The 26,917-nt window shown below is 37.8% G+C and overlaps 2 protein-coding genes and 1 long non-coding RNA gene across 6 annotated transcripts; all 3 read right to left on the bottom strand.

Annotated features, from left to right (window-relative positions):
* Positions 1 to 10,659: 10,659 nt before the first annotated feature.
* Positions 10,660 to 12,469, bottom strand: LOC106321609. Of its 4 annotated transcripts, XR_001266112.1 has the most exons (6): positions 12,371 to 12,457; positions 11,961 to 12,071; positions 11,802 to 11,883; positions 11,343 to 11,594; positions 11,143 to 11,254; positions 10,660 to 11,048 (listed from the first exon to the last, which is right to left on the bottom strand). It is a non-coding gene; the product is annotated as an uncharacterized LOC106321609 (long non-coding RNA). The 4 variants fall into 4 exon arrangements; XR_001266111.1 differs by having other exon boundaries at positions 11,343 to 11,725; positions 11,961 to 12,469; XR_001266110.1 differs by having other exon boundaries at positions 11,343 to 11,620; positions 11,961 to 12,469.
* Positions 12,470 to 15,044: 2,575 nt separating this feature from the next.
* On the bottom strand, positions 15,045 to 15,733 carry LOC106324572 (F-box protein At2g35280-like). Its single transcript, XM_013762518.1, has 2 exons — positions 15,460 to 15,733; positions 15,045 to 15,394 (listed from the first exon to the last, which is right to left on the bottom strand). Exons 1-2 carry the CDS (start codon positions 15,731 to 15,733, stop codon positions 15,045 to 15,047), a joined length of 624 nt encoding a protein of 207 aa, XP_013617972.1.
* An 876-nt stretch (positions 15,734 to 16,609) lies between these two features.
* On the bottom strand, positions 16,610 to 25,453 carry LOC106324571. The gene is made up of 14 exons (XM_013762517.1): positions 25,304 to 25,453; positions 24,895 to 25,168; positions 24,701 to 24,791; positions 24,275 to 24,399; positions 24,104 to 24,185; positions 23,906 to 24,023; positions 23,670 to 23,827; positions 23,295 to 23,409; positions 23,047 to 23,226; positions 22,830 to 22,968; positions 19,747 to 21,108; positions 18,649 to 19,647; positions 16,747 to 18,597; positions 16,610 to 16,659 (listed from the first exon to the last, which is right to left on the bottom strand). Exons 1-14 carry the CDS (start codon positions 25,451 to 25,453, stop codon positions 16,610 to 16,612), a joined length of 5,694 nt encoding a protein of 1,897 aa, XP_013617971.1.
* Between the last annotated feature and the right edge of the window lie 1,464 nt (positions 25,454 to 26,917).

Below are 26,917 nucleotides of genomic sequence, written 5' to 3'. Positions count from 1 at the left end.
CATCATAGGTTTGTAAAAATATGTTCGATGTTTGTTTATCATAATAATATGGCTAATGTAGTTAACAAACCTTAAAAGTATGAAATATATAATGTAAAATTAGGAGTATAATATAGTAATTTAACAACAATCTGAAAATTCTAAATAAAATAGATGAAATTTTCTCATCATATACCAATTAGGATATTTGCTTGTCTATTTTATATGTGAAACATGATTTATTAGTCGTGTCTAGTAGCTACATATTATACATAAATTATAACATTTATATACGAGTTATACCAGTTATACAATTTTTAACAAGTTTAGTTGTACGAGTTATATTAGTTATACTCAGTCGAATGAAAGAATAAAATAAGGAAGATTGTGTGGCTGTTAATTGTTCACGTGCTTAAAATTAAAGAAAGAGAATGAGAGAGAAAGAAAAATAAGTATAAATTCAATGGCAAAGATTGAAACATAAAAAATAAGATCTGATGGCTAAGGTTGAGTTATCATTAATGGCAAAACCGTCATTTACACAACCCTTGGTCCATATAGATTAATTTTGGATGTTGTAGATTTTTTTAAAGGCATTTGGTCTATATCAGATTTTTGTTTCGGTGTAGGATTTATTGATGAAGGGCAGTTCAAGAGGCCTTAGAGAAAATCACAATACAACATATGCAGCTAAGCGGGGCTAAGGGAGATTGCAAACAAAATTTGGGTATTGTGCTGAGCAAATGGGCGTTTCATTGTCCCTAAAAATCTGGTCAGTGTGCTTTTATACTTTTGGTCTGTATTTTGTATGGATGACAGTTCTAATGCTGCTTGAGTTGAAGATGCAAAGGAGGCGCCAGAGGAGAAGACATTGAACTTTGTGTGTGCAATGTTGGAAAATCCTTAAGCTGTTCTTCAGGGTTCACGACATATGGTACGACTCTGCAAACAAATTCATATTATAGACTCTTAAGCTGGATTTAGTACCGCAAGAACTGTCCTCACATAAGGCTGATATACTTTTTATTTTTCTTTGTCAGGCTGCAGTTGAGATAAATTGCAAGTAATCAGTCAAAAAATATGTCTATTGCATTTATATGGAGAATGCAGTAGTTTCAACAAGTCCAACATGGTGATGGAGTAATAGACTTTTTTCCATCAGTTTTTGGAGTTAGTGGTAATGTGAAAAGCCATTTAGCAAGTTTGAGTGTGTGCAATGCAGTAGCGAATCCAGAAGTGATAATGACTGGGTGCACCAACGTGTAAAACTATAAATTTCAATTGATACATATAAAATTAGTGAAGAAATACACTAGTTTTGTAAAAAAGTTGTGGGGGCATGTGCACCATGTATCCTCTTACTGGCTTCGCCCCTGGTGCAATGGCTTCTCATTCAGAAGATAGAAGAGAAGAAGAGAAGAAACGTCTTCAAGTCACCTTCAATCTGTCTGAAAATTGCATGAATAGGCTAATTAGTGAACGCAGTGAACACTATCCAAGTGTTGGTGCAGTAAGTATGCTCAACTCTGGAATGAGCAATACAGGATGATGCACTTCATAATTTTATTTTGCCATCAATGGAAAAAGAAGCAAGATCCTTGCTAACTAGCAGAGCGAAGAGTCGACTGCTTTCAGAGTATGGACAGGTTTTGTAGAACAAGGTGTCTGCAGGTCCATATCAAAAGAAAGAAATGTACATTAGCTCCTTAACTCAGATCAGGAAGCTGCACTACTTCATGTGTATTCAGTTTCAGTCAGAATATTAATTTAAGAATATCATTAATACTTGGATTTATTGATTCTACTATTTTACCGTGACCCGTCAGCTATATCAATTTACTGTGACCCGTCAGCTATATCAATTTAAGAATATCATTGACGAACTCGACAGTCGACACTACTATTTTACCGTGACCCGTCAGCTATATCAATTTAAGAATATCATTAATACTTGGATTTATTGATTCTTCAATATGAAAACAGTCAACTTTCATCTACTTCTAATTTGTTTGGCAGTGCCGTATGGTCTGTATTTAATTTGTGTAACTTATTTTGATTTAGAATTGTTAAAGTTTTATAATGATAACTCCTAGACTTTACCTACGATATTTTCTTTTCCTTCCATTTTCAAATATTAGTTTTCCTACACTCACAAAAAACCCACTAAATTTATTATAAAACATAATTTTGTAATTCTAAAAATTCCCAAAATTCAATCCTTAGAAATAAAAAATAGATCAGTTCATCTGATTAGAATACTAAAAACAATTGAGTAGAAAACAGAAAGTGAAATAATAAAGATTAGCATAACAAATATATCTAAATTAAAAAAAAAGACACATAAATGTATACATAAATTCTATAAAATTAAATTATTAAGTGGACAATTTCAATCAATTAAAATAATACATATATTATATTCTAATAATAAACTGTTATTCATTTTTATAAAAAGATTATTCAAATTAAAAAAATAAAAATTACATGAAATAAGCAAGGAAAAAATAATAAAAGTGTCAAATTAATATTATTAAAAATAAATAAAATAATAGTTGGGAGAAGTGGTGGATTAGTTCTATTTTATAACAATGAGTATCAGGTTAAGATTTTATATTCCAGTAACATAATGATAGATGTGGAAGCGGTGGCTCTTGGAAAGGTAATTTATTTAACTTTTGTGTATGGTGATCCAGTTCAAAAACTGAGGGAACAAGTGTGGGAGAAGTTAACTAGATATGGGCTCTCACGTTCTGAGCCTTGGTTCATTGTTGGCGATTTAAATGAGATCACTGGAAACCATGAGAATGAGGGAGGATCTTTGAGAAGCCCAGACTGTTTTATTCCTTTCAATAATATGATATGAAACAGTGGATTATTGGAGTTTCCGGCTCGGGGAAATAAAATGTCATGGCAAGGAAGAAGAGGAAAAGGAAAAGGAGCAGTGACGGTCAGATGTCGTCTAGATCGCGCTTTAGCAAACGAGGAGTGACACACTCTATTTCCGTGCTCTTATACAGAATATTTAGGGATGGTGGCGTCTAATCATCGCCCAGTGGTAGCCTATTTAGAAGATAAAGTTTCAAGGAGGAAAGGGCAGTTTCGATTTGATAAGAGGTGGATTGGTCAAGAAGGACTTATGGAATCAATTACAATGGGCTGGTCAAACTATAGGGCAGGACAATCTGAAGGTATAGTGGCAAAAATTGGCAATTGTCGCCATGAAATTGCTAAATGGCGGAAAAATAATCCTCCTTATGGAAAGGAGAAAATAAATGATTTACAGAAAGCTCTGGAAGAGGTACAAACAAATAATAATAGGTCACATGATGATATTTTGGAAGTATCCAGGAAATTACAAGATGCATATAAGGATGAAGAGGAATACTGGCATCAGAAAAACATGAATATGTGGCACTCATCTGGGGATCTTAACACAAAATTCTATCATGCTTTAACCAAGCAAAGGCGGGTACGTAATAGGATTGTGGGACTACATGATGCTGAGGGAAATTGGATCACAGGGGATAATGGGATGGAGAAAGTGGCAGTAGACTATTTCGAAGATCTATTTAGTACCACTTCGCCATCAGAGTTTGATAGTTTCCTTTCAGAGGTAACACCAGGTATTACACCTCAGATGAATCAACGATTGTTAAGAATAGCGACCGAAGCTGAGGTTAAAGAGGCTTTGTTTATGATGCATCCAGAGAAGGCGCCAGATCCAGATGGTATGACTGCTCTTTTTTTTCAGCACTCTTGGCATATTATTAAGGATGATTTGGTTGATATGGTGAATAATTTTCTGGTTTCTGGAGATTTGGATCCAAGGATAAATATTACTAATATATGCATGATTCCAAAGACGGAAAGGCCCACCAGGATGACGGAGTTGAGACCAATTAGTCTTTGTAATGTGGGGTACAAGATTATTTCGAAGGTGTTGTGTCAGCGGTTGAAAATATGTCTCCCTTCTCTTATTTCGGAAACTCAATCAGCATTTGTTGCAGAAAGTTTGATTTCTGATAATATTCTTATCGCTCAGGAAATGTTCCATGGATTGAGAACCAATAAGGCGTATCAGGGAAAGTTTATGGCGATTAAAACGGATATGAGTAAAGCATATGATAGAGTGGAATGGGATTTTATCAAAGCCTTACTACAGAAGATGGGGTTTGATCTACACTGGATTAAGCTAATGATGGAGTGTATATCCTCGGTTCAATATCGGGTTCTATTAAATGGAAAACCACGGGGACTCATTATTCCACATCGAGGCTTACGTCAAGGAGATTCTTTATCTCCTTATTTATTCATTCTTTGTACAGAGGCCTTAATTGCGAATATAAAAAAGGCAGAGAGAGGGCAACAACTAACAGGAATGAAGGTAGCTCGGGCATCTCCAGCAGTATCTCATTTGCTATTTGCGGATGATAGTCTCTTTTTTTGTAAAGCTCAGAAAAAAGAGTGCCAAACTATTCTCAGGATATTAAAGGAGTACGAGGCAGCATCAGGTCAACTTATAAATTTTGATAAGTCGTCCATTCAATTTGGCCACAAAATTGAGGAAACAACCAGACAGGAGTTAAGAAATATTTTGGGTATCCAGAATTTAGGAGGAATGGGATCTTACTTAGGGTTATCGGAAAATCTTGGAGGGTCCAAGATACAAGTTTTTGGCTTTGTTCAAGACCGACAAAATAACAGAGTCAATGGGTGGACTTTTAGGTTTTTCACTAAGGGAGGAAAGGAAGTGATTATTAAATCAGTGGTTACGGCATTACCAAATCACGTGATGTCTGTTTATCGTTTGCCTAAGGCAACTGTAAAAAAGCTAACGAGTGCGGTAGCACGATTTTTGTGGAGTCCAGGGGGAAGTACAAAAGGTATGCGCTGGAAATCATGGGACAAAGTATGTGTAGATAAGGATGAAGGAGGTTTGGGGTTCAAAGATATCACGGATTTTAACACAGCGATGCTAGCTAAGCAGTTGTGGCGGCTGATAGAGAAGCCAAATACCTTATTTTCTCGTGTCTTCAAAGGTCGGTACTTTAGGAATGCCTCACCCCTGGAACCGATCCGTTCATATTCTCCGTCATATGGCTAGCGGAGTATAGTATCTGCTAGATCTCTGGTAAACAAAAGACTAATCAAACGGGTGGGATCAGGATCCTCTCCGAGACCAGCCAATAAAAATCAACACAATTTCTACTCAGACCTTACAGTGGATTCCCTCATTAATACCACTTCACGAACTTGGAACTTACAGGTACTTAGGGATTTGGTGGATCCGCAGGATGTGAAAATTATAGAAATTATACCACTGAGCAGGACTCAGATGTTAGACAAAGATGGATGGCACTTCACAAAAAATGGTAAATATACAGTTAAATCTGGATATCAGGCAGAACAAGTTTATCCAGACAAGATAAGACCACCATTACTCATTGGACCTACCGTCGATGTACTAAAGGCTTTCTGTTGGAAAATAAGGTGTCCTCCAAAGTTAAAACATTTTCTTTGGCAATTGGTGACCGGATGTATAGCAGTTAAGAAGAATCTGCATGCAAGAGGAATACAAGGAGACACATGTTGTGCAAGATGTGGAGCCTCTGAGGAATCAATAAACCATGTGTTTTTGGAATGTCCTCCAACACTTCAGGTTTGGGCTCTCTCGAAGATACCTTCAAATCCAGATATTTTTCCAACCTCTTCTCTCTTCACAAACATGGATCATCTTTTTTGGAGAGTCTTTCCTCAGATGGATGATCATCAGTTTGCTTGGATATTATGGTACATTTGGAAAGGAAGGAATAATAAAGTCTTTAGCAACCTGGACATTGATCCTAGGGACACCCTTAAGTTGGCAGCAACGGAATCAACACTTTGGGCTGAGGCACAGATATTGAACGAACATCGGACAACACAAACTGTGGAGGATAGGACACTCCCGGCGATTCCAGGCAGATGGTGTTTCACAGATGGTTCTTGGAAAGAAAATGATACCTTTTCCGGACAAGGTTGGTATAGTACGTTAGTAGGATTTGATGGGTTGTTGGGGGCGCGAAATGTTAGAGCTAGTCTCTCTCCTCTCCACGCAGAGATGGAAGCACTAATATGGGCAATGGAGTGTATGAGGAATTTACGGCAGTTTCAGGTCACGTTTGCAACAGATTGCTCTCGATTGGTGAAGATGGTTTCGGAACCAGATGAATGACCAGCTTTTGCAAGTTATTTGGAAGATTTGAAAATCCTGAAAGCAAGTTTCCTCCGATCAGAGATTATCTATGTACCAAGAACGCAAAATACCAAGGCGGATAGCCTCGCACGCAGTGCAAGGACACAACCGTCTTTCGTTGTTCACATGGATGCAGATCACCCGATGTGGTTTACAGAGTCAGTATGAGTCTGTAAAAGTCGATGACAAAAAAAAAAAAAAACCAATGGGTAGTGTGGACAAAATCTTATATATACTAGGGGCTGATTTAGTTTCTCTGGTATATGCCACATAGGCAAACACAAACCAATAAAATCATAAAAATAATATGTTATGTATATATTAATAAGAGAGATTGCACCATGTACACAAAACTTTCCCTTTAATTAGGTAAATGCCCGAAATTTCATATGATGGTACCTTGATCGCTAGACACCAAATTTTACTTAGACCATATCCAATGTATTTTCCTATTTACACATATAAAATAGAAAAACTCTATAATAGATTTGAGATATGCTCCGGTGTATTTCTCTATAATAGCAATCTCTAAATATAGAGTAAAATATAGAGATCTCTATTTTTTTTTTGTCAAGGGTTTCTTTCATTCATAACTCAAAAGAGAGTAAAACTGAAACATAGTCTGAAAACACATACATATAGAGGAAAATATAGAGATCTCTATTTTTTTTTTTGTCAAGGGTTTCTTTCATTCATAACTCAAAAGAGAGTAAAACTGAAACATAGTCTGAAAACACATACATAGCAAAAGCAACAGCCAAACATACTGTTGTGCACTGATAAAACTTAAATGATAACAGAGTGAAGGGAGTGGCAAGGTTTGTGATGTCAAGAAGACAACCTGCGATCCCATTCAAACCCATCCCTGAATGCAGGGCAGAGAAGAAGACATTAGAGTCTGACAATACTTGAAGCTTTGAGAGTCCAGCACACGATCCTGCAAGAAGAGCTTCCTGCAGCGCCAAGGTTTCGACAGTAAAGGTTGAAACCACATATAGAATAGAGCATTGAGAGCCATGGGCTACATACATACCATGGATATACCATCCAAAACCTCCATTTCTAAAAGCATCAATCTCGGCAACCATAGAAACCAGAGCCGACAAGACAAAGGTCCTAATACGAACGTCATACGGAGGTACTAAAAGGAGATAAAACAGAGTAACATCCTCATACTGAGGTAAAGTCAAATTCTCATACTGAGATAAAGGCATAGAGCTTGTAACATCCTCAACCAGAGGTAAGAGAAGATTCAAAGAGAGGACAACATCCTCATTCAGAGGTAAATGATTCATCTTGACACAACTAATACCTAAACCAAGGTAATACTTATCCATGTATGGCTTGTTGCAAGAAGAAACAGAGAAGATACCTTCTGAACGAAGAGAGGTTTCTACAAAGAGAAACCATGGCTCGATCTGGAAAGTGGGACTGGACTGAAATCTACACGTAGTAGAAACTCGCACTCCAAATGATACGAAAACAGATCTGGTTAAACCCTTGGTCGTTGCAAAGAAACTTAAAGGAGTAACTGCAACCACAGGAACCGGAGAACTGACGGAAGGTTCGAGGATGTGTAGAGGAGCGAGGAGGTGAATGAGGGCGGCTGTAGAGTCTGGAGGTTCCGGAGAGATGATTAGAGAGCAAGCTTCAAGCGGAGGGGGCTTACACGGTAACGGCGGCGGATCTGGAGGAGGCCTGATACACGATGGAGGAGCAGTCACCATCAAGACCATGGAGAGAGAGCAGAGCTGCTTCAGAGGAAGGAGGAAGGAGCGGAGGAGCTAGGGTAGCAGAGATCCATCTGAGCGGCGCACCTTGGGAAGCAGGCCTGAGAGGTACTAGAGTATATTATTAAAAACAAAATATAGAGATCTCTATTATAAAGAAAAAAATTAGATGTGGATTGAAGCAATTTCACTTCTAAATGCTATTATATAGGTGAAAATGTCAATGTGTTGGAGATGCTCTTATAGGTAGATTGGTAATATCCATGTTTTTTGTGTTATGAACCTATTGACTCTATTAATAAAAGATTAAAGCGATTATGTCAAATCAATACAAATAAATAAAATTATCTTATATCTAGATAAATATGTGTTAGTGAAAACAATTTTAATAAGTAGCATGCAAATAAAAAAAACATTTTTTCAACAATGTGTTCGCAACAAAAAAGCACAAAATGATGGAGATCAAATAATCTAGAAATCTATGCAAATATATTGAAAATAATTTTAGTAATCTATAAAAATATCTGAATAAATCACATTTTATATTAACTGAGAGATAAAATACATAAAAAGATTAAAAAATGATTTCTGAACTCAAACGCAGAGTTTACTGTATGTATTGTACGCAAAGATTAAATTTGGAAGTGTAAAACTACGTATTACCTTGGAAAGTTAATACACTATTCTAAGCAAAAAAATAGAAGAAGATAATACTCCATCTGTTTCGTATTAAGTACTAGGGTCGGTCCGTCCTACGGGCGGGATATGTTTTACTTGTGATCTAGGTTATTATTTTTTGTATGATTTTGTGATTTGTATTTTAGGTTTGCATTTGCAAGAAATGTGTATGACAATGATTTTCGTCTTTCAGGAAGTTTTAGGTGAGATATTGATATGTGATAAGATATATTTTGTTTGTTTACAATAGTTGTTTTTGTTTTCCAAAAAATAACTTTATAATACTATATGTTAGTTAAATTTTATCTACTTATTTAAGTTATTTGATATATAACGTGTGTTGAATTTGATGATAGTATATAAATGTATTTTCTTTGTAATTCAATAAAAACATCATAATAGTGAAATTTTTTAAAAAGAAAGAAAGATTAATTCATTTTTTAAAAGATGATTTGTTTATGTTTATATAAAAATTTTATATATAAAAGTTATGTTATTATTATTTTATCGAATTCAGTTATATTTTACATATGTCCAATTGAAAATAACTAAAATTTATTAATTATTGTGTCTATTCATTTGCCGAGTATTAATTTATAGACTTTCTACTATATATTATTTATTTTTATGTGTCGATATATATAATGAATCTCCATGTTATCATTTTAATATTTTTATTGCCAAACATTATCGACTAAAGCAATAACTTCACTGATTGTACAATATTTTTAACAAAATACATTTGAAACTGAAGCGAACATATAATAGAGTACGAACCAAAACCAAATTGTTTCGTGTTAAGAGCATCTCCATCTCTCTAATTCTATCAATTGTCAATACAAATAGTACATTTGTATAATGGAGATCTCCTATTTTAATAATGGTTATGTAATATTTACATGGACTCATCATATTCCACTTGCGGGAAGTTTCTCTATTATATTTTGCTTAACATTTGTTTTTAGTTTAAATTATTTTATTCTAATTAATGTATGAAATGTTATTTTATAATTTTTTTAAAAAAATTTATCATTCTTTTTTGTTGAACTCATTTACTGTAAAAGACACAAAGTTAGTTTCGTTAGGTGAATAAATTTTCTAATGTAATTGTTCAGATTATCGATGAAAACGTGTCTATATTTATTTTATATATATATATATATATATATATATATATATATATATATTAATCTGTTGGTTTTAGTATAAGTTATATAATTTTATTTCTGTTACTTATTTAGTTATAGGTACTTTACATTATGTCTTCTGTTGGACTATGCAAGTATATATATTAGTTTCATTTTTGTATTAAATTATGGTTGATATTTTTATTTTATTATTTTGTAAAAAATTCACCTTTAATTAAATAAACTAACCCTACATTTTGTGTTCACAATACTTATTTTACCCTTAAAACCACTTTGATGTAATTTTTTTTAAAAAATAATTCATTTTCAATTATATGTGACATTAATTTCACTATTTTTATAACAATTTTCACTATTTATTTTATCATTTTTCTGTAAGTTATATACAATAGAATTATTTTTTGATATATAATTTTTTGTAAAATTGTTTTGTTATTTTCCTATAACAAAAAATTATTTTACGGTAGGTAGCATGAAAACCTAATATCAATTGTTACTACTTAAAAATATAGATATTTATTTGAATTTTTTTTATGCTATTATATTTGGACACTAAACAAAACCATGTTATCTGAATAACTAATTATAATTTTTAATATAAGATTTATTGATTAATTTTTGGTATAAGAATTTACATTGAATTTATTTTATAAGTTATTTCTTATAGTAACAATTTTACGATACTTGCTTATTGAATTTAATAAGTTATATTTTAAATTTGTTACAATTTTTTTAATTTAATAATTCTTTTTGCTCTAGTTTATTTTTCTATTGAGAGTTCTTTGGTGATGTAATTAACATGAGTTCATTATATACCTATAGTTCAAATAGACAGTCTATATAAGTTTGCTGCAGTAGTATAAATATTCCACGGGTGTTTAGGACCAAATAAAAAACTTATAAAAAGCTTACATTATAGGGACAATGTCTTGTATACAATTTTCGTCAATGTAAAAAATGATACACATATTGGCCTAATACAATGTAAACAATCAACGTGATCATAAAAGAAACATTCTCATTAAACTATATTAAACCAATTCTCTTTCACTTGCTATGGCCGATGTAATGGTCTTGACCTCTGTTGGACGCCACCATGACTTCTGAACAGAGATCACTCCTTCTCCATATCTGGAATGTGTCATTCTTACATTCCATTTCAGTGATTCCATCATCTTCTCAATTTCTCCTATCTTTTCCATGCCATCATTTACTATAAATGTTCCTTGTGGTCTAAGAATTCGGTCCACTTCAACCATTACAGACACCAAGCTGCACCTAAAGGTTTTGTTTACACATCAGATTTTGCATTCATAAATATAAAAAAGGCAATAGAGATGCATATATGTGAGAGTGCTGTATATATACATACCTCTTCTTCAGTGCAGAGAATTGATGAATCATCATGAAGGTCGTAAGTTTGAGGAAAGTACATTAATCACACAGAGTCTCACTGTCTCAGATCCTTCAATGCAGCAATAAAACTGAAAGCCAGAAAGAGAGATATATCATTTCGTAACAGATACATGGAGCCAATTTTGTATTGGTGAAAGATTTTTTTTCAGTGCTTACCCTCCATATATAGCTCTCAATCCATAACGTTTCTCACATACCACCAATCAATTCCTACACCCTTGAAGTATGACTGAAACAATAGTTTTTAAACAATCATGTCTGCTGTGAAATCCTCTTGTGCTGATTTCCATATGTGTCTTCAACCCACTGATGAACAATCTCTACTCTGGCCACTTTTCAGACCAAACTGCTCCACGTTTTTCTGACTCTTCTGTCACTTTGTGCATACATGCCTCAAGTAGAACATTTCTGCATCAAACGGATGACCATTTATCCTAAAAAAAATGTAAAACATTTTTTTGTTTCCTTTAAGTTATATAGCTTCTTGCATTATGGTCGTCTACTCTGCAACGATTTCACAGCTGTTTCTCGGCATCCTTCTAATCATTATATATATAACAGATTTTGTCAATAGCAAAGTGCTTAGGATAATAGGCTTTCCAGTTTTAAACTTACTTGCTCAAATTATTTCATTTCATCATTGCTTCCATCTCTGTTGCTTCCATCTCTCTGATTGTCTCCTCAATTTCACTATCTCCTAATTACCAGACAAAAACAATTGAATGAAACAACCAAAAAAATATTATCTGTAGTCGGCCAAGAAGAGATAGATACCGTTTTACGAATAGCTGCGTGATCAGAGTATCATCCTCTGCTAAGCAACTTCTTGTGAACATAGCTACGTGAACAGAGTATCCGGATGTTTCTGGCTGGAATGAGTGGTTCCTGAAAACAATTACAAACAAAAATAAAAATAATAAACCACTGGATTCAAACCATAAAGCATAATTCTGATATAAAAGGAGACGAAAGGAGTAAAGAAGATAATTGATTAATCAAAGTGGGTCGCGGTAACGACGAATTATAGAGAGTCAAAATGGTGACGACGAAGTGAAGAGTCGGAGACGGTCAACCATCAACCCTTCAGACGAAAATAGAAGTGAGATTGGCTGCCGCGGCTTGAGATCTTCTGCAATTGGAAGTGAGATCGACGACTTTGAGAGCTAGGAGATAACGTGGCTTACGGTCGCGAAGGAAGCTTGGTCTCGGCAACGGAGGGAGGCAATCGCGGAGCCGCCACAGAGATGACATGAGGAGTCACGAGATGCCTTGCTGAAGCCCATCAAAGCTGAAGCCCATCAAACCGTTTAAATGAAATGGTGAGTTTCATCTATCGGACACGTGTCATATGGACAGGAGGCGACTTTCATAGGTGGCAGCTGCCGTGGACACCAAGAATACCCTTCTTTATAATAATAGACTAGGGGTCTATGCGCCGGGTTCGAATATCTTGATGTGTGAATTTTTGGATATGTTGTGTGCCACAAATGATGTTGATGGTCGTATGCTATTGGTATGTGGCATTATAATAAACTTTAATATAGAGATGAATACAATAGAGTGTATTTATTATTTAGAAGCCATGTCCTCTTTAATAAATTTTGAAGAAACCAAATTGGAAGGAAAAATGAACGAAAGAAACAATTTATCTATGATGTACGTATTGTACAAATTTCTCCACTCTCAAAAAGTAATAGCAATCCTTGCATAGTTGATTATTGTTTTGAAGATCGCAACTTCTTGGAGGCTTGAGTCTGGCCATATTGTTTAGGTACTTGTTGTCTCGATCAATAGGATAAACACTTAGCGTTTTTTTTATTTTTACCCAGCAGCGTTCAGAAGTCGAAAGCCTGCGTTTTAGTAACTATGTTATTTATAAAAAAATTATGTGTTGAATCTTGGTAAGCAAGACTCAGGCATTAGCCACAGAGTTATATTTCCCACTTTGGATTGTAGAATCGGGATTTGGAATATTTAATATAGAAAGCTTATGTTATAAGTTTTTCTTCTTATGGTATAAAGCACCCTACCAATAACTCAACATGGGCAAAGATCCCAAAGATTTTAACTACACCACTGATCATATTCCTTTGGTGCCAATATTTACCTTATACATCTTTGGTTTAGACAATAAACCCATACTAAAACATCATTGTCATAACAGTTAACAAAAAGAACATGTAATAGTCACAAGAAAAAATTAAGCACCATGAAGGACTATGGACCAAACAAAAAAAACAGCTTGGTACTACACTAATTCAGCCTCCCACGTCCTCTTGGTCCACTCGTATCACCTGCAAATCCCTGGATAGGGAACCCTCTTCCAATAGCTTTTTCGTCGCCTGTCAACAAAGGAACCTCATGTTGAAGCATCAAGAGTTGGTAGATGAGGTTTGGAAAAACCAAATTCGTATCCGAGTCTGTTAAGCGGGTCATCTCGATAACTTGATCATACACAAGATGGCCAAAGTTAATAGGGTTGCGTTTGGCAACAGCATATAGAAGGCGTAGTCGATTTTTGATCATCAAATCTGCCTCAGGACCTGGAAGCCAATTCAACTCACAAACAAGATAAAGAGTTTGGAACGGATTGATCAAAGCGTTGAGATTGAAACCCTCCATCCGGAACATTTGCCTCCAGTGAGGTGTGAGATAGCTTCCTTCAGAACAACTTCCCTCCACCCAAAAGACCGAGTAACTGATGGTGTCATCATCAATCGATTGATCACCGAAGGGCTAAACTGAAACCCGTGTCCCCGAATAAGAACACCTTCATCATCAAAGGGTTGGTTTGAGATAAACTCTCTCACTACCCTAGGACAGAATGGATGCACATGCATCACAGTGTAAGCCCATCCTACACTATCGATAACCTCAAACGCCGCATCTAAAGAGCGATCCTTAGGATCTAAAGAACCTTGAACCATAAAGCCTAGAAGAGAAAGACAACGATACCCGGAAGCGGCTTCGTTATTAGGAAAACGGTGAGTTTTATCTCCGATGATCGGAACAGCGCCGGAGAATAGATGTCGGCTTCGTTGGAGACGTTCATCGAATGTTGCGAATGGAACTCCTGAACTGTAGCGGTAGTTTTCTCCGAAGGAATAGTCGACTTCACTGAACCTCCGACGTCTAGATGGAATGGTAGAAGAACTGATCGGCTCAGCCATGGCGATAAGATTCGAAGAGACAGCGGTGGAGTGAAGGAAGAAGAAGAGACTCGAGTTTCCCTCGCTAAGGAAAAGAAAACTCGAATCTATAGGTTGACGCGACGGGTGATCTGGGCCAATTTCAACATTGAAAGGCCCAACAACATTTTATATGTTTTCTGATTTATGATCTGTGAAAGTGAATATGGTAATAGAATAATGAGATAATAACGGGCCATGTTTTTTTTTGGGCATGTTCTTCTTCTTGAGATAATAACATCATATGGTTTTAAATGTGTTGGTTATTGAACGGTTTGCGGAAGACGAGAGGTTGTATTTTTTGGTACGATTCCGGAGTTGTTGGTATTTGGGCTGGAGAATTATTTAAGCTCATGAAGTATATAGTTAGAAGACCTTAAGTTATTGATCGCAGTATCAGTTGTAGTTAAATTGTAAGAAACGATTGACTAAACATAAAGACTAACAGACATTGAAATGGATAACTGTAAAGAAGTGATTGCGTTTTTTATTTGAAAAGGTTTTAGATTTTAATAATTGAAATCTAGAACTGGAAACAGAGCAAGGGCTGCAAAGTGTAAAGGAAACAAAGCAAGAGCTGAAACAGAAACACAAACTGAGGACTGAAATAGAAATAGAGATGCAAAACGCAAACGGCAAAACGACATGAACATATAACGTGAAGGTTGTTTTAGATATCCAAAAAGAAGTGGTAACATTTCAAGCATGCTGTGTTGATCTCCGGAGGTTGGCACTGATGATCTGGCTTCATCGCGGTGAAGGATGTTACGTAGATATCCATCACGTTGCGGTCCAGGCGGTACAGAGAGAGCGTGAAATCTTGGATGCAGTTTTTCACTGTTTCAATACCCTTCTCATCGGTCAATTTGTTGATGATTCGTACTCCTTTTTCAGTTTGGCCTATGGCCATGAGGAGAACTCCATAAACGTACCTTTCTTGGAGGTGACCAGCCTTTGATGCTATGCGGAGGTGATGCATACCCAAGAATTGATTTGGGGAGTCGAAGTACTGAAGCATACCTGTAAGGAAAGTTTATCAAATGCTACATCTGATAACAACACAATGTAGTCAACCTGAAGCATACCTGTCACGAAGTGAGCATGAACGTTATTGGCTTTGAGACAGCTGTCCATTAACGATCTGTATCTCTTCGCTTGGGCTGGTTTCTTGACCAACGGCTCGAGGTTGAGATCTCTAGCGATAAAGCGGTTGTCAAAACGGAAGCAGAGGCTTTTGGACGCTATGATCGCGTTGAAGTAGTCCAATGCGGAGTCAGCTCCCACTTTAGAAACAATGACCATGCGCAGGTCTTCTGGCATGTTTTCAAGGCTCTGCTTCTTTGCTCTTCTCTGATCCATGGGACTGGTTTGAGATTTTTGAGTTGTGTTTGTATGGGAAGATGTTTCGGTAAGGTGCTTGGGTCGCACGTCTATTTATAAGAAGCTAGGAGCAGCGGTGACTGTTTAGTTTTTAGAGTGTTAGTGGAAGGTAACGCATGTTGATGCAATTATTCGAGATTAAAGTTAGTTATGTTGATTTGTAAAACTTTTGTATGAACGTTTTATGTAATCTGAAGGGGTTGATGACAACAGTTCATTTTTCCGATTCTGTAAATACTCTTAACTTTAGTATATGAGGTTTTTTTTTTGCTTCTAAGTATTTTTTCCAAGCCAGTTTTAATGTAATTAACAATTTAAAAGTTTACCTGAGATATAGTTTCTCACCGCAAATGAAATGATATATTGGTTGCTTGGGATAAAAAAATTAATATTGGCACGTGCATGAGTAACAATTTCATTTAGTCGATGGTACTTTTTTAGGTTTTTTTTTTATATAACTGAAACTTTATAACTTTTTCTTACATCCTTATAAATTCATATCTATTATCTTATGTCATTTAGTATCTAACAGAAAACAAATGATGTTGAGGGTCGTATGCTAAGTCATATATCTGGACCAAATTTATTTAACAATTTATAAGTCTACCTCATATATTGTTTTTCCCGTAACTTAAGTGTTATATCGGGTTTTTTTTAAAAATTGCATATGTATGGCAACTTGAATTGCAAAACAAAAGGCAGGCAGAGAATAAATATTGTAACAGGGACTTTTGTTTAGATATATAGAGACTGAATAAATCCATAAGCAAAGCAGATGTGGGAAACACTTTCTGTATATAAAATAAGGTGGAATGATAAATAAGGGTCTAGCAGAACATTAGTTTCCAGTGACAGTTATGATTCTCCGATATGTGGGATACTGGAGTGGCCTTCATAGCTGTTTCCTGTAATGAAGTAAGCATAAGTAAGACATCTATGTATTGGTAGGTTCTAAAACCGTTGTTCTTAGGAAAGGCTAATATAAGACTTACGTGTCCTGAGATTTCCGAAAATCTCTTTGTAGACAATATTTGTCACACCATCTTCTCTAGTTGAACCTTCTGTATCATCAAGAATCTTAAGACCCTCCGATGAGGTGACGCGCGAGAGCGCAACATATAGTTGCCCGTGGCTGAAAACAGGTCTAGGAAGATAGAGAGCTACCTGCTTCAAGCTCTGGTCCTGGCTCTTATTTATAGTCATCGCATAACACAGCTTGATTGGGTATTGCCTCCTCCGAAATGTGAAAGGATGGATAGTGTCTGTTGGGGATAGCTGAATTCTTGGGATGAGAACTCTGTCACCGACATGAGTACCTGTTAGAAGCTCGGCCTCCAGTACTCTGTGTCCCAGACGCGAGATCATCATGCGTGTTCCATTGCATAACCCATTTTTTTGGCTTAGATTGCGCAGCATCATAACCGGAGCACCAACTTTCAGACAGAGTTTATGAGGTGGTAAACCTGGGAACTCAAGCGAGTTCAAGTACTCCTGCGTGTAGTTATTGGTCCAGTCCTCTTCTGGCGTGCTCTCAAAAGCAACACTGTCTGAGCTCAAAAATTCTTTCTCAGCAGAAGGTACTTTAGACAGAAGGTATGAGTTTATTTCGTGAGCACTGACGTTGGTTGGGGCCAAGATAGCTCTCTCTGTTAAGTATGCGCGGTTCAAGTAGTTACTTACAAAGTCTGGATACGAAGCATTTGATATAGACTCGTGAGGATGATCAGTTCTTGGTATCATGAACTTGTCTCCTATGATAACCTGCTCCCCATCATCATGATATCTCTCCTCTGAGTTCACAGTTGGTGCAGTTCCATTGCCAACTTTTAAAATCCATTCAGCAAATTCCTTGTCAGCTTGTCTCAATCTCATGTTCATGGTTAACGTGTAAACTTCTGCATGCGACCAGAGGTATGACTTGCTGATGGAGGCCTTAACTGTGTCTTGTCTTGTTCCTTGAGGTATCACCGGCCAGATTTGCCTAAAATCACCACCAAGTACCACTGTTTTCCCTCCAAACGGTTTATCAGCCGCTGATGGATCTTGGAGCGATTGTAAGTCTCTTAGTGTGCGATCGAGAGTCTCAAAGGCCTGACGGTGTGCCATAGGGTCTTCGTCCCATATGATCAAGTCAGTCTTTGAAATTAGACTCGCTAACATAGAACCAGCTGTAATCTCACACACTGTTGTATCTGTTAAATTTATTGGGAGCTTGAACCGTGAGTGAGCTGTTCTACCTCCTGGTAGCAGTAAAGCTGCAATGCCTGCCGATGCAACAGGGATGACCACCTTTCCAGTTGATCTTAGTCTTGCTATAATTGTCCTGTATAAGAACGTTTTCCCAGTTCCGCCAGCACCATACACAAAGAACAACTGGCCGTTTCCTTTGTCCACAGAGTCAATTACCGCACTGTATATGTTTTTTTGATCTTCATTCATGGTGCTAAACAGTTTATCATGCTCAGCTGCTTCTTTCTCAGTGTCATAGCTAAGCTCTTGATGCAATACAGTGTTTGAAATTTCCTTGAGAACATTCGGGTTTGGCTTTGGCATCCCAGCGAAATCAGCTAGGGATTTGTCATTTTCTTTGAGAAGCCGCTCGATCTCAATCAAGGTATATTCTTGCAGCTGCGGATCAGGTAGAAGCAAGCCTGGGAATTTGAATTCTCTCTGTTTCATGAATAGAATATCTTCAGCCAATATCTTCCAGGTATGATTCCAAAGTTTCAGTGGATTTCCAACTTCACAGTAAAGCAAAATAAGGACGAATAAGGACCTTAGTTGACGACCTGTTGCCCAGAAGGATGGTTCAACTATTGCATCGTGCCATTCCTTGTCGTCATCTAGCAACCCACGCGCATAGCACGCATCACGGAACTATTTAAATGTCGTACCACCTACGGTGCAGAGATCTTCAAAGTCGAAAGCGCCTTTGACCACATTTAGAAGGATTCTAAGATAGTATTTATCTCCTGCGGTTGGATGTACGTAGATAAGTCTGCCTATAGCTGTCCCATGTTCCCTGGGTGTCCACGTTTTGTCATCAGAATGGTAGACAAACCGAGAGGGGAACTGAATGTAAGTAAGCTCTCTAGCTTCTTCGTATTTCTGGTTGGCAACAAAATACGCAGTCAACATCGTCTTCTCTATATCTTCTTTGGAGAGAACTTCTGCTATACTCTTGTCCTGCTTGTATACCAGCCTATGCTCACCTGGCAGATGCAATGTCAGTTTCATAACTGAAGGTTGGTTGTGATGAATGTGAAACGAAAACAATCTCGAGGAGGCTTCACATGCTGAGATATACCCACATTCCAGGTATCTATCAATCTCATCCAGTTGAAGTTGTTTCTTCTTTTTTTCTTGCGATGCGCGGTCGTTGTTACCAGTCTGCTCCATCAGAGCCAATGCTCGATCCACCCCCTTCGTTATGTATTTGAAGAGGTACTTTATTGCGCTTGTTTTGCAACACCACTCAATATTGATGTGTGCTTTGTATTTCTTGAGTATAGAGAGGTTATGAGGCACAACATAGCGATTGTCTAACTCTATATCACCTTTCAGAACAGATGATCCATCATCACTGCGCCGTTTGTAGATAACGAAGCCAGATTTGTCGATCTTTGTATTGTTCGAATAGGGTTTAGGGAATTTCTTCGTGCATTCGCCTTTCTCCATGCACGGTGACAGACGCCGTTGCTTCCCGCAAGGCCCATGGATCATGTGGCGTTCAACCAACTCAAAACCTTCCTTGTCTGTTTCCCTGTTAGGTAGCTCGGTCGAGATATATTTGTCGATGACTTCAGCTGTGGCTTCTCCTTTGAATCCCTCGAACCAAAGAAGGATATGCGCGTGTGGGAGGCCGCGCTTCTGGAACTCTATGGTGTAAACAACTGTATTAACCAATAAGAATGAACGGTAGTTGTGAGAATAAGACATAAGCTAATTTTTTTTTAGGTTTAGGTATTTTAAATTGTCAAATTTCAACTTGCCTGCAGCTGGTTTAGGGAAAAAAACGCCTTTCTTAAAGTCTGACATAAGCTCCTCCAGTTTGAGTTTAAAAACTCTGCACTCAAGGTCTGGTCTGTTGTTTGCTGAGTCCCCTCCGTATACTTCAAGATGCTCCTTCACTTCAACCCAATTTGGGTTTGCCGTGAACGTGATGAATAAATTGGGATTACCATACCAACGACAAATAGCCATGGCATCTTGATACTTCTCAGACATGTATCGAGGGATTCCAGTGAAAGAAGAAGGCAAGATAACTTTTGTCCCAAGCTTGCTTGCATCGGTATCTCCACTCTCCAATGCATCACAGATGTTTGTATATAACTCAGCCCTTAGCTGTTTCTGGTTAAGTCTGATGAAGCGCAATCTCTCCTGCTCGGTTGCTGTATAAGTGTCTACAATATATTGATGAAGCAATCTTCCCGACTTTATGATTGTCATACCCTCTAATGGCCGTGTCTGGATCTGATGCGCATAGTACTCTCTCATAGTCATACATTCCCGTTTAATTTTAGAGTGCTCAGTGGTTTGATAAGGTATGCGCTCATCGTATCCATATTCTCCGTATGGGAAAAGCAGTGGGTACTGAAGACTCATGTAGAGAGGGTGAAGATCGCTTATCCGCGGCAGCTTAGATGACTTGTACTCAAGTACTAAATCCTTACCTGCAGAGTCTGCTGTGAAGTCTCCAACTAACAAACCGCCTATCTCACCTACAGCTGGTAAGTCATACTGTCTTCCTCGATGCTTCTGGTTCACTAAAGTGATGCTGAATTCGACTGTGTCCCCAGATAAGATTCGGTCGCGTGCATGTCTGAACGTCTTGGCCAGAGGATTATATTCGTCCAACATCTTGATCAAGCTGTCTACCAAATCGTCATCAACAGCCAAAGCCGATGTACCGTTGTTGAATGACTTTTTCCTGTTTGCTATTTCGTGTTCTGTGTCCACTATGTAGAGCTGTGAAAACTGCGGAGGTTTTCCTTCGGGTGGGAGCAGAGAACCAATTCTATGGTGAGTTTGCCCATGAAGCCTGAATGAGAAGGGACCAGGGGTGTTGCTGACAGAATTGTCAATTTGGCCACCCATTGACATGAAAGCCAACATTCCATTAGCAACTCTAATCAAAATTTTGAAGCTTGATTTTTCAAGAAGTTCTTTCAATGGGGATGCCGGTTGTCGCCTCGGTGGTAGATTTACACGGCCTTGCTGACAACAAATGCTGAACCTCCTGGGAGAGTTTTGTGTCTCTTGAACAACAGCTTCTGCATTCCAGACAATCGCTTTACAGTCTGGGCATGTAACTAAATCCCACTTGTTTACAACTGGGTGCCGGTACCTTCCGCCTAAATAAGAATGAGAAGGTTATATTAGCATCAAGACGTGTTTGTATCATGTTCTTTTATGGTCTGGTCCATACCTGAACGGCTTCCACTTGCAGCCACATTTACTGATGTAAAAAAGTTAAGAAATAAATTTAGAACTCTTGGGTGAATTTATAACTTAATCTTTGTGTTGTAGATTTGTGAAATTAGGCAAAGAGGAGCGCTTACATTTTTTTGGTGTGGCTACTCTTTTCTTAATCAGTTTCTCCATCCGCAGAGCCCGAGCTGTTCTTTTGTTAACTGTAATTAAATTTAAGTTGAGAAAATGAGCTTGGTAAGTATGCTTTATAGATCATCGATGATCTGGTTGGCTATTACCTCTATCCGAGTCAACATCATTAATGGTATGACTTTGTTCAGATAGGGTAGTGCTTTGGCTGTGTTGTATGGTTTGTTGAGGTCCTTTGTTTCTCATGCTTGCGCGTATCGTTCTCCGACGCTGACGTGCAACCTTTGCATTAGTTGCTGAGAAGAGTATTCATGGCGTGGAAACAAAAAGAGTTAGAACATTTGATTTGATTCCGTAAGCAAGAATCAGAATCAGGTGTGTCTCTCCATATAAACAATCAACGTTTGACCTGCCTCTGAGCAAGGGTGTGAGATAGTGCTCTCTCAACCACGGCTGGCGTTCATCAGATACTGATAGATCATAGTCTAGCTAACATGACAAAGTAGTTTGAAAATATAAAGATGGATGAATTTTGATTGTGGGAAAAACTTACCCCCTTTTTTTTCCGGCTTCGTTTAGTTGCCGATGATGATGCTGATGTGGATAGCACATGTGCTTTGTCTGAATCTGATACTGGTGTCTTAACCATGACTTCGTGCAAGCTAGATGGTCGCGTTAGCAATCTGCAGAGTTTGCTACAAAGACGCAGGGGAAAATGATGAGGTCTGTTCGTAACGGCTGATGTAAGATAAGTGTTTTGTATCGAGCGTGGAAGGGGTTTTTTAATTTTTTCTGTAAAACGTTCGGTCACCATACAGCTGTTACTGGTTTCTTAAATTTATCATGTTATAAATAGCTTAATGTCTGGTTCCTTGCATTACACACTTTCACGAATGTTCACTATAGAAATCTGTTGGTTTGCGAAATCTTGTATGTGAAGTGAATGAATTAGAGAGAACAACTTATCTTCATTGTTATTGTGTGTTGTTTTGTATATTTTCAGTGAAGTTGATCTGTGTGTACTAATCCAAATATGCTCTGTCCCCTGCAACTCTTAGGTCCTGCTTTCATTTACTTTAACGTACAAACATTTGTAATAGCTTGAAAGCCAGGTTAAAGGAAAAAAAAAAAACCTTTGTAATTGCGTGAAACGCAAGAGATTGGGAACGTAACCTTCTTTTTTTAATTGATTTTATAATAATTAAGTATTGGGAACTAATAATTGTGATATTCACATTATTGTAATAAGCATCTCTACAGATCGCATGTTGGAACGTTGCATGAAAGAAATAAAGTTGCTTATATAAGAAGAATTTTCGCATGTTGAAACGTTGCATGAAAGAAATAAAGTTGCTTATATAAAAGGAATAACAACCACGACTCATAGTTTTTAAATTCAAAAAAAAAAAACCAACATAAACGAACTAAAAGATGCAGGAAACAGAAAATGACAAAGGCTCGTCGTGGTTGTTAGTGATACATGCTACAAATCATTCCACTCTTGCTTTCTTACGGGCTGCCTGCTCCGTCCCCTCTGCATCTGTTGCCACGGTTGATTGCTCTGCAACGTTGGACGTGGTAGCATCTTTGTCACCTAATCTTTCGGCCGCTGACTGAGGGATTGCAGGTTCGATGACCTCAACGTCTTCCTCCTAACAGCATAACGGAATTTGTGTTAATATAGTCGGAAAACCAGTGATTCCTAATACAGAGAAGGTAAGGACGCTTACAGCAAACGTGGGATTCGGCGCAAGCTCACGCTGAGGAAAAATGCGAGAGATGGTAAAAGTCTGGTGATTAGGTGTAAAGTTGAAATCCTTGAGCTTGAGCTGGAAAGTGTAGGTTCTTCCCACGAGATCAGCGAGTGGGCGAGGCAGCACAACGTCCACCTGAGCATTAGTTCCTATCCCCTGAACACACGGATAACATTAGACCAAATCATCGTTTGTCTGATACAGAAATCTATCACATTGCATACCACAATCTGTGCAGCCTCAGAAGCAAGGACGTGTGTGAGTTTGGACATCTCTGTATCGAAACCAAGGAATGCTGCTGCGCCAGTGGCATCTGAAACGGAGAGTATCACACGGTACCTGAGAGAAGGGTCATGAAAACATTTTAATTTAAGAAGACTCGCAATGACTCTATAATGATTCCAAAAGCTAATCAAAGTAGATGTGGTTGATCAACTATAGCCAACCGGAAGATATAAGAGAAAAAGGTTGTGTAGAAGACGGTAAAAGAAACATCTTATACACAATTCAGAGACAAGAATCAAACAATTGCATCGTAGCACCATCATAAAATAATAAGGACTGTTAAAACACATCAGATCAAAATTCACAAATCATACCTGAGTTTAGCCACAGCATTGGTCTCATTACATGGGACGCAAGCAAACGAAGTCTCCTCACGGGTTAGTTTCTTCGAGCACACCGAGCACCCAATATAACTCCTACCCTCATCGAGCTGTATCTCAGTCACCTTCGCCGTACAGAGGAACTCGATGATCTATCAAGTAAAACAGAACACACAAAATCATCAGTGATTTATTGGAAGGTTTATAATTCTGAACATATGGAAAATTACCTGGGGATCAGCAGTGAGGACAAACTGGTTCAGCTCAGAAACGGTCATGGGTTCAATCTTTTGTGCGTGAACTACTTTTGATGAAGACCCTGATTGGTCTGGATCAACACCTGGCAATCTGAAAGGAGAATAACATGACAAATTTTCAGAACCCAATTATTCACTATACCAATATCTACTAATAGTAAGATGGCTTGCCTGTCAAACTCGACTTTCCCTACAGCAGTCTCAGAGTCAAAATAAATACGTGTGGCAGAAGTGCCATTCAGATACAACTTCCCTGCCAAAACACAACGAAATAAACATAAGCTAATGTTATCCATAGCAAGCTAAGTTGACCACATAACGACCACATGCAATCACTCTTACCGGAAACCATCTTCGGGTTGATACCCGTGACAATAACAATTCTTGGCTCTTTTCCGTATCCATCGAGCTTATTATGGAATGCTAGGGTCAAATAGTCAAACATACTTACACACACAGTTGCACCCCTGCTCATAATGAATCAGAGACTTTTATAGATATGTTGGTGAACGTATCATAAAGTTGGTGAAACTTTTATATTTTGATTCACAAATCTGTCTAGATGTTTATAAATTACTCTGCAAATCTTTATTCATCACAACATAATTGCAGCTGTCATGACATGGACAACACATGCAGAAAGTGCTAATACTATAAGAAAATGAACGAATTTGTTGACTATATTCAAAGGCAAATTCAATAAGCAAACACATGCAGTTACGTGTTTCTTTGCTTAGAAAAACTTTGCTTTATGTTTTAAGACGATACCTTTCAAGTCGCAAGGTTAGCATTACGCGCTGAGCCCCCGGGATACGATCGGTTATTGTGCTCCTAATTGCACAAAGCTCCCCTATTACGTCTGTAATACAAATAAACACAACTGCTCATACAGTTCAATTATCAACGATTAAAATATACAGCAGACATCTCAATAATAAAAGCAGAAATATACAAAGTCATACCAGGAAGCTGATTGCCAGTGTTTACTAGCTCAATTATCTGGTCGTACTGTCGGAAACGGAAGTGTTCGGTCGGTATGATCCTATCAGTTGCTGGTAGCTTCCCAAAATCAGTCTCAGCATTGAAACGGACAGAGACAGGCGCATCAGACAACCGGTACTTGGGACTGCTACGCGTGACATCAAATCCGCTAAGAGTGTAGACAGAGCCTTCGCTGAGGCGATTTTTGAACCGACGCTGGCGAGACGCAGGGATTGAACCGTGGACCACCGTTGACTAAAAGACCGATCAAGACAAGATATTAATCGACAGATAAAGACAGCATATTAATAGACAGATCAAGACAAGATATTAATAAAGATGCTACATTGAGAGGAATCAGAGGAATCAGTGAAAGACGGTGGTGCTTACGTTCTCATCGATAAGCAACATGTCAACGCTAATAAGCTCTCCGCCCTTGTTGATATTCTTGGCCTCCCAGAATCTCAGCAGGCGAACCTCCGCAGTGTTTGAGCATCGGCCGGCTCTCAAGTTCTGAAGAAGCGTGTACGAATTTGCCATCGAGATCGGTTGATAGGAAAGTGTTTGCTTCGAAATTTCGCTTCGCTTCGCTTCTGAGATTCGCTTTGGAAAAACTGTGCATCGCAAGAATGATGAGTACTGTATTTATAGCTAGAGCTGAAATCGGTTACAGGGATAGACGAAGAGGTTCACTGATGGCTTCAAATGAAATAAGTGGAGGAATAACGTGGAGAACGAAGTTAAGAACGCATTTATGGAGATCTGAGGCGTTATGTATATCGGAACGGCGATCTGAGCCTCACTCTTGCTTCGTCGGTAAGCTCACGCCGCGAGAAGAAAAAGGGGAAAACCCTAATGAAATCGCGAGTCGAGACAGCGTTCAGAATACGGGGCTCCACTTTGGGCCCCATGCGCAAATACCATAAAGCCCACATCAGACTCTCGTATTCAACAAAGCTAGTAACAAAAGCAGGAGAAAAAACACGGAACCACTCAGGTGTCGACACGTGTCGAGATTTGCCCTCCCCTACCTGATGACGTGGACGCAGGAGGAGAGAGACAAGGCAGCTTTATTGTATAAGATATATATTTAACTTTTTTTTATTTAAGAAAAATGTCATTTTAGAATTTCAATATAATTGTCAGCTTAATATTAGTTACAAAGGCATTAGTTTTATAAATAATTCTGTTTATCTAAAATACTATTGGCTGAATAGGTGTAACTAATAAGAAATTAAATGCATTTCGATTATTATTCTAGGCCATCACTTTGTTTGCATATCTCATCATCTTCGTTCGGTAGCGAGTAGAAAAACCCTAGCCGACGGAGACGTCATCGAGTCGAGGCTTCTGGGTGTCCGAAGAATCCAGACCTTACTTAGCACTTCTTAATCTTCCCTATGATTACAACGCGTTGGAGCTGTCGATTAGTGGTGACATATGCAAATTCTAAATTAGTGACCAGACGTACGACGTCAATTTGCAGAGGGACATCAGGTTCAATGGCGGAGGTCTTTAAAGTTGTTTTAACGTTTCCTTTGTTTCATTCTCGGATCATTTTTGTTTGGTCGGTTGATTTGTGATTGGTTGGATAGCAGATATATAAAAAATTTACGGCCGTTTGATGAATCGAGTTGAGCTAAAGAACTTTAGTTGTTAATGTAGTCGCCTTAATAGATAAATCTGGTTTTGATTATTAGTATATAGAGACTGATCGTTAGATGAAACCTCTCTCAGAGTGGATTCAAAGTTTGATCAGCAACAGAAGTTTGCTTAAGAGGTATTTAAGGCTGCTGGGTCTTGAGCTCAGGACCAGATTTATTTAATTGACGGTAAACAAAATTTAGTCTAACTAAAGTTTTGGTTTGAACTATCCTTAATGGTTTTCCTAGACACGATGGGGAAGCAAATATTTTGTTTTTTTTTGTGCAAGAGAATGAAACTCGTATGTTTATATATCTATTGTTGCAGGTCATGTGAACTACTCAATTTTCTAGAAGAACC

The sequence above is a fragment of the Brassica oleracea genome, chromosome C2, assembly GCF_000695525.1.
Source record: "Brassica oleracea var. oleracea cultivar TO1000 chromosome C2, BOL, whole genome shotgun sequence".
Taxonomy (NCBI): domain Eukaryota; kingdom Viridiplantae; phylum Streptophyta; class Magnoliopsida; order Brassicales; family Brassicaceae; genus Brassica; species Brassica oleracea.
Note: the sequence above shows the minus strand (reverse complement) of the source record. Positions and strands in the feature narration are given on the sequence as shown.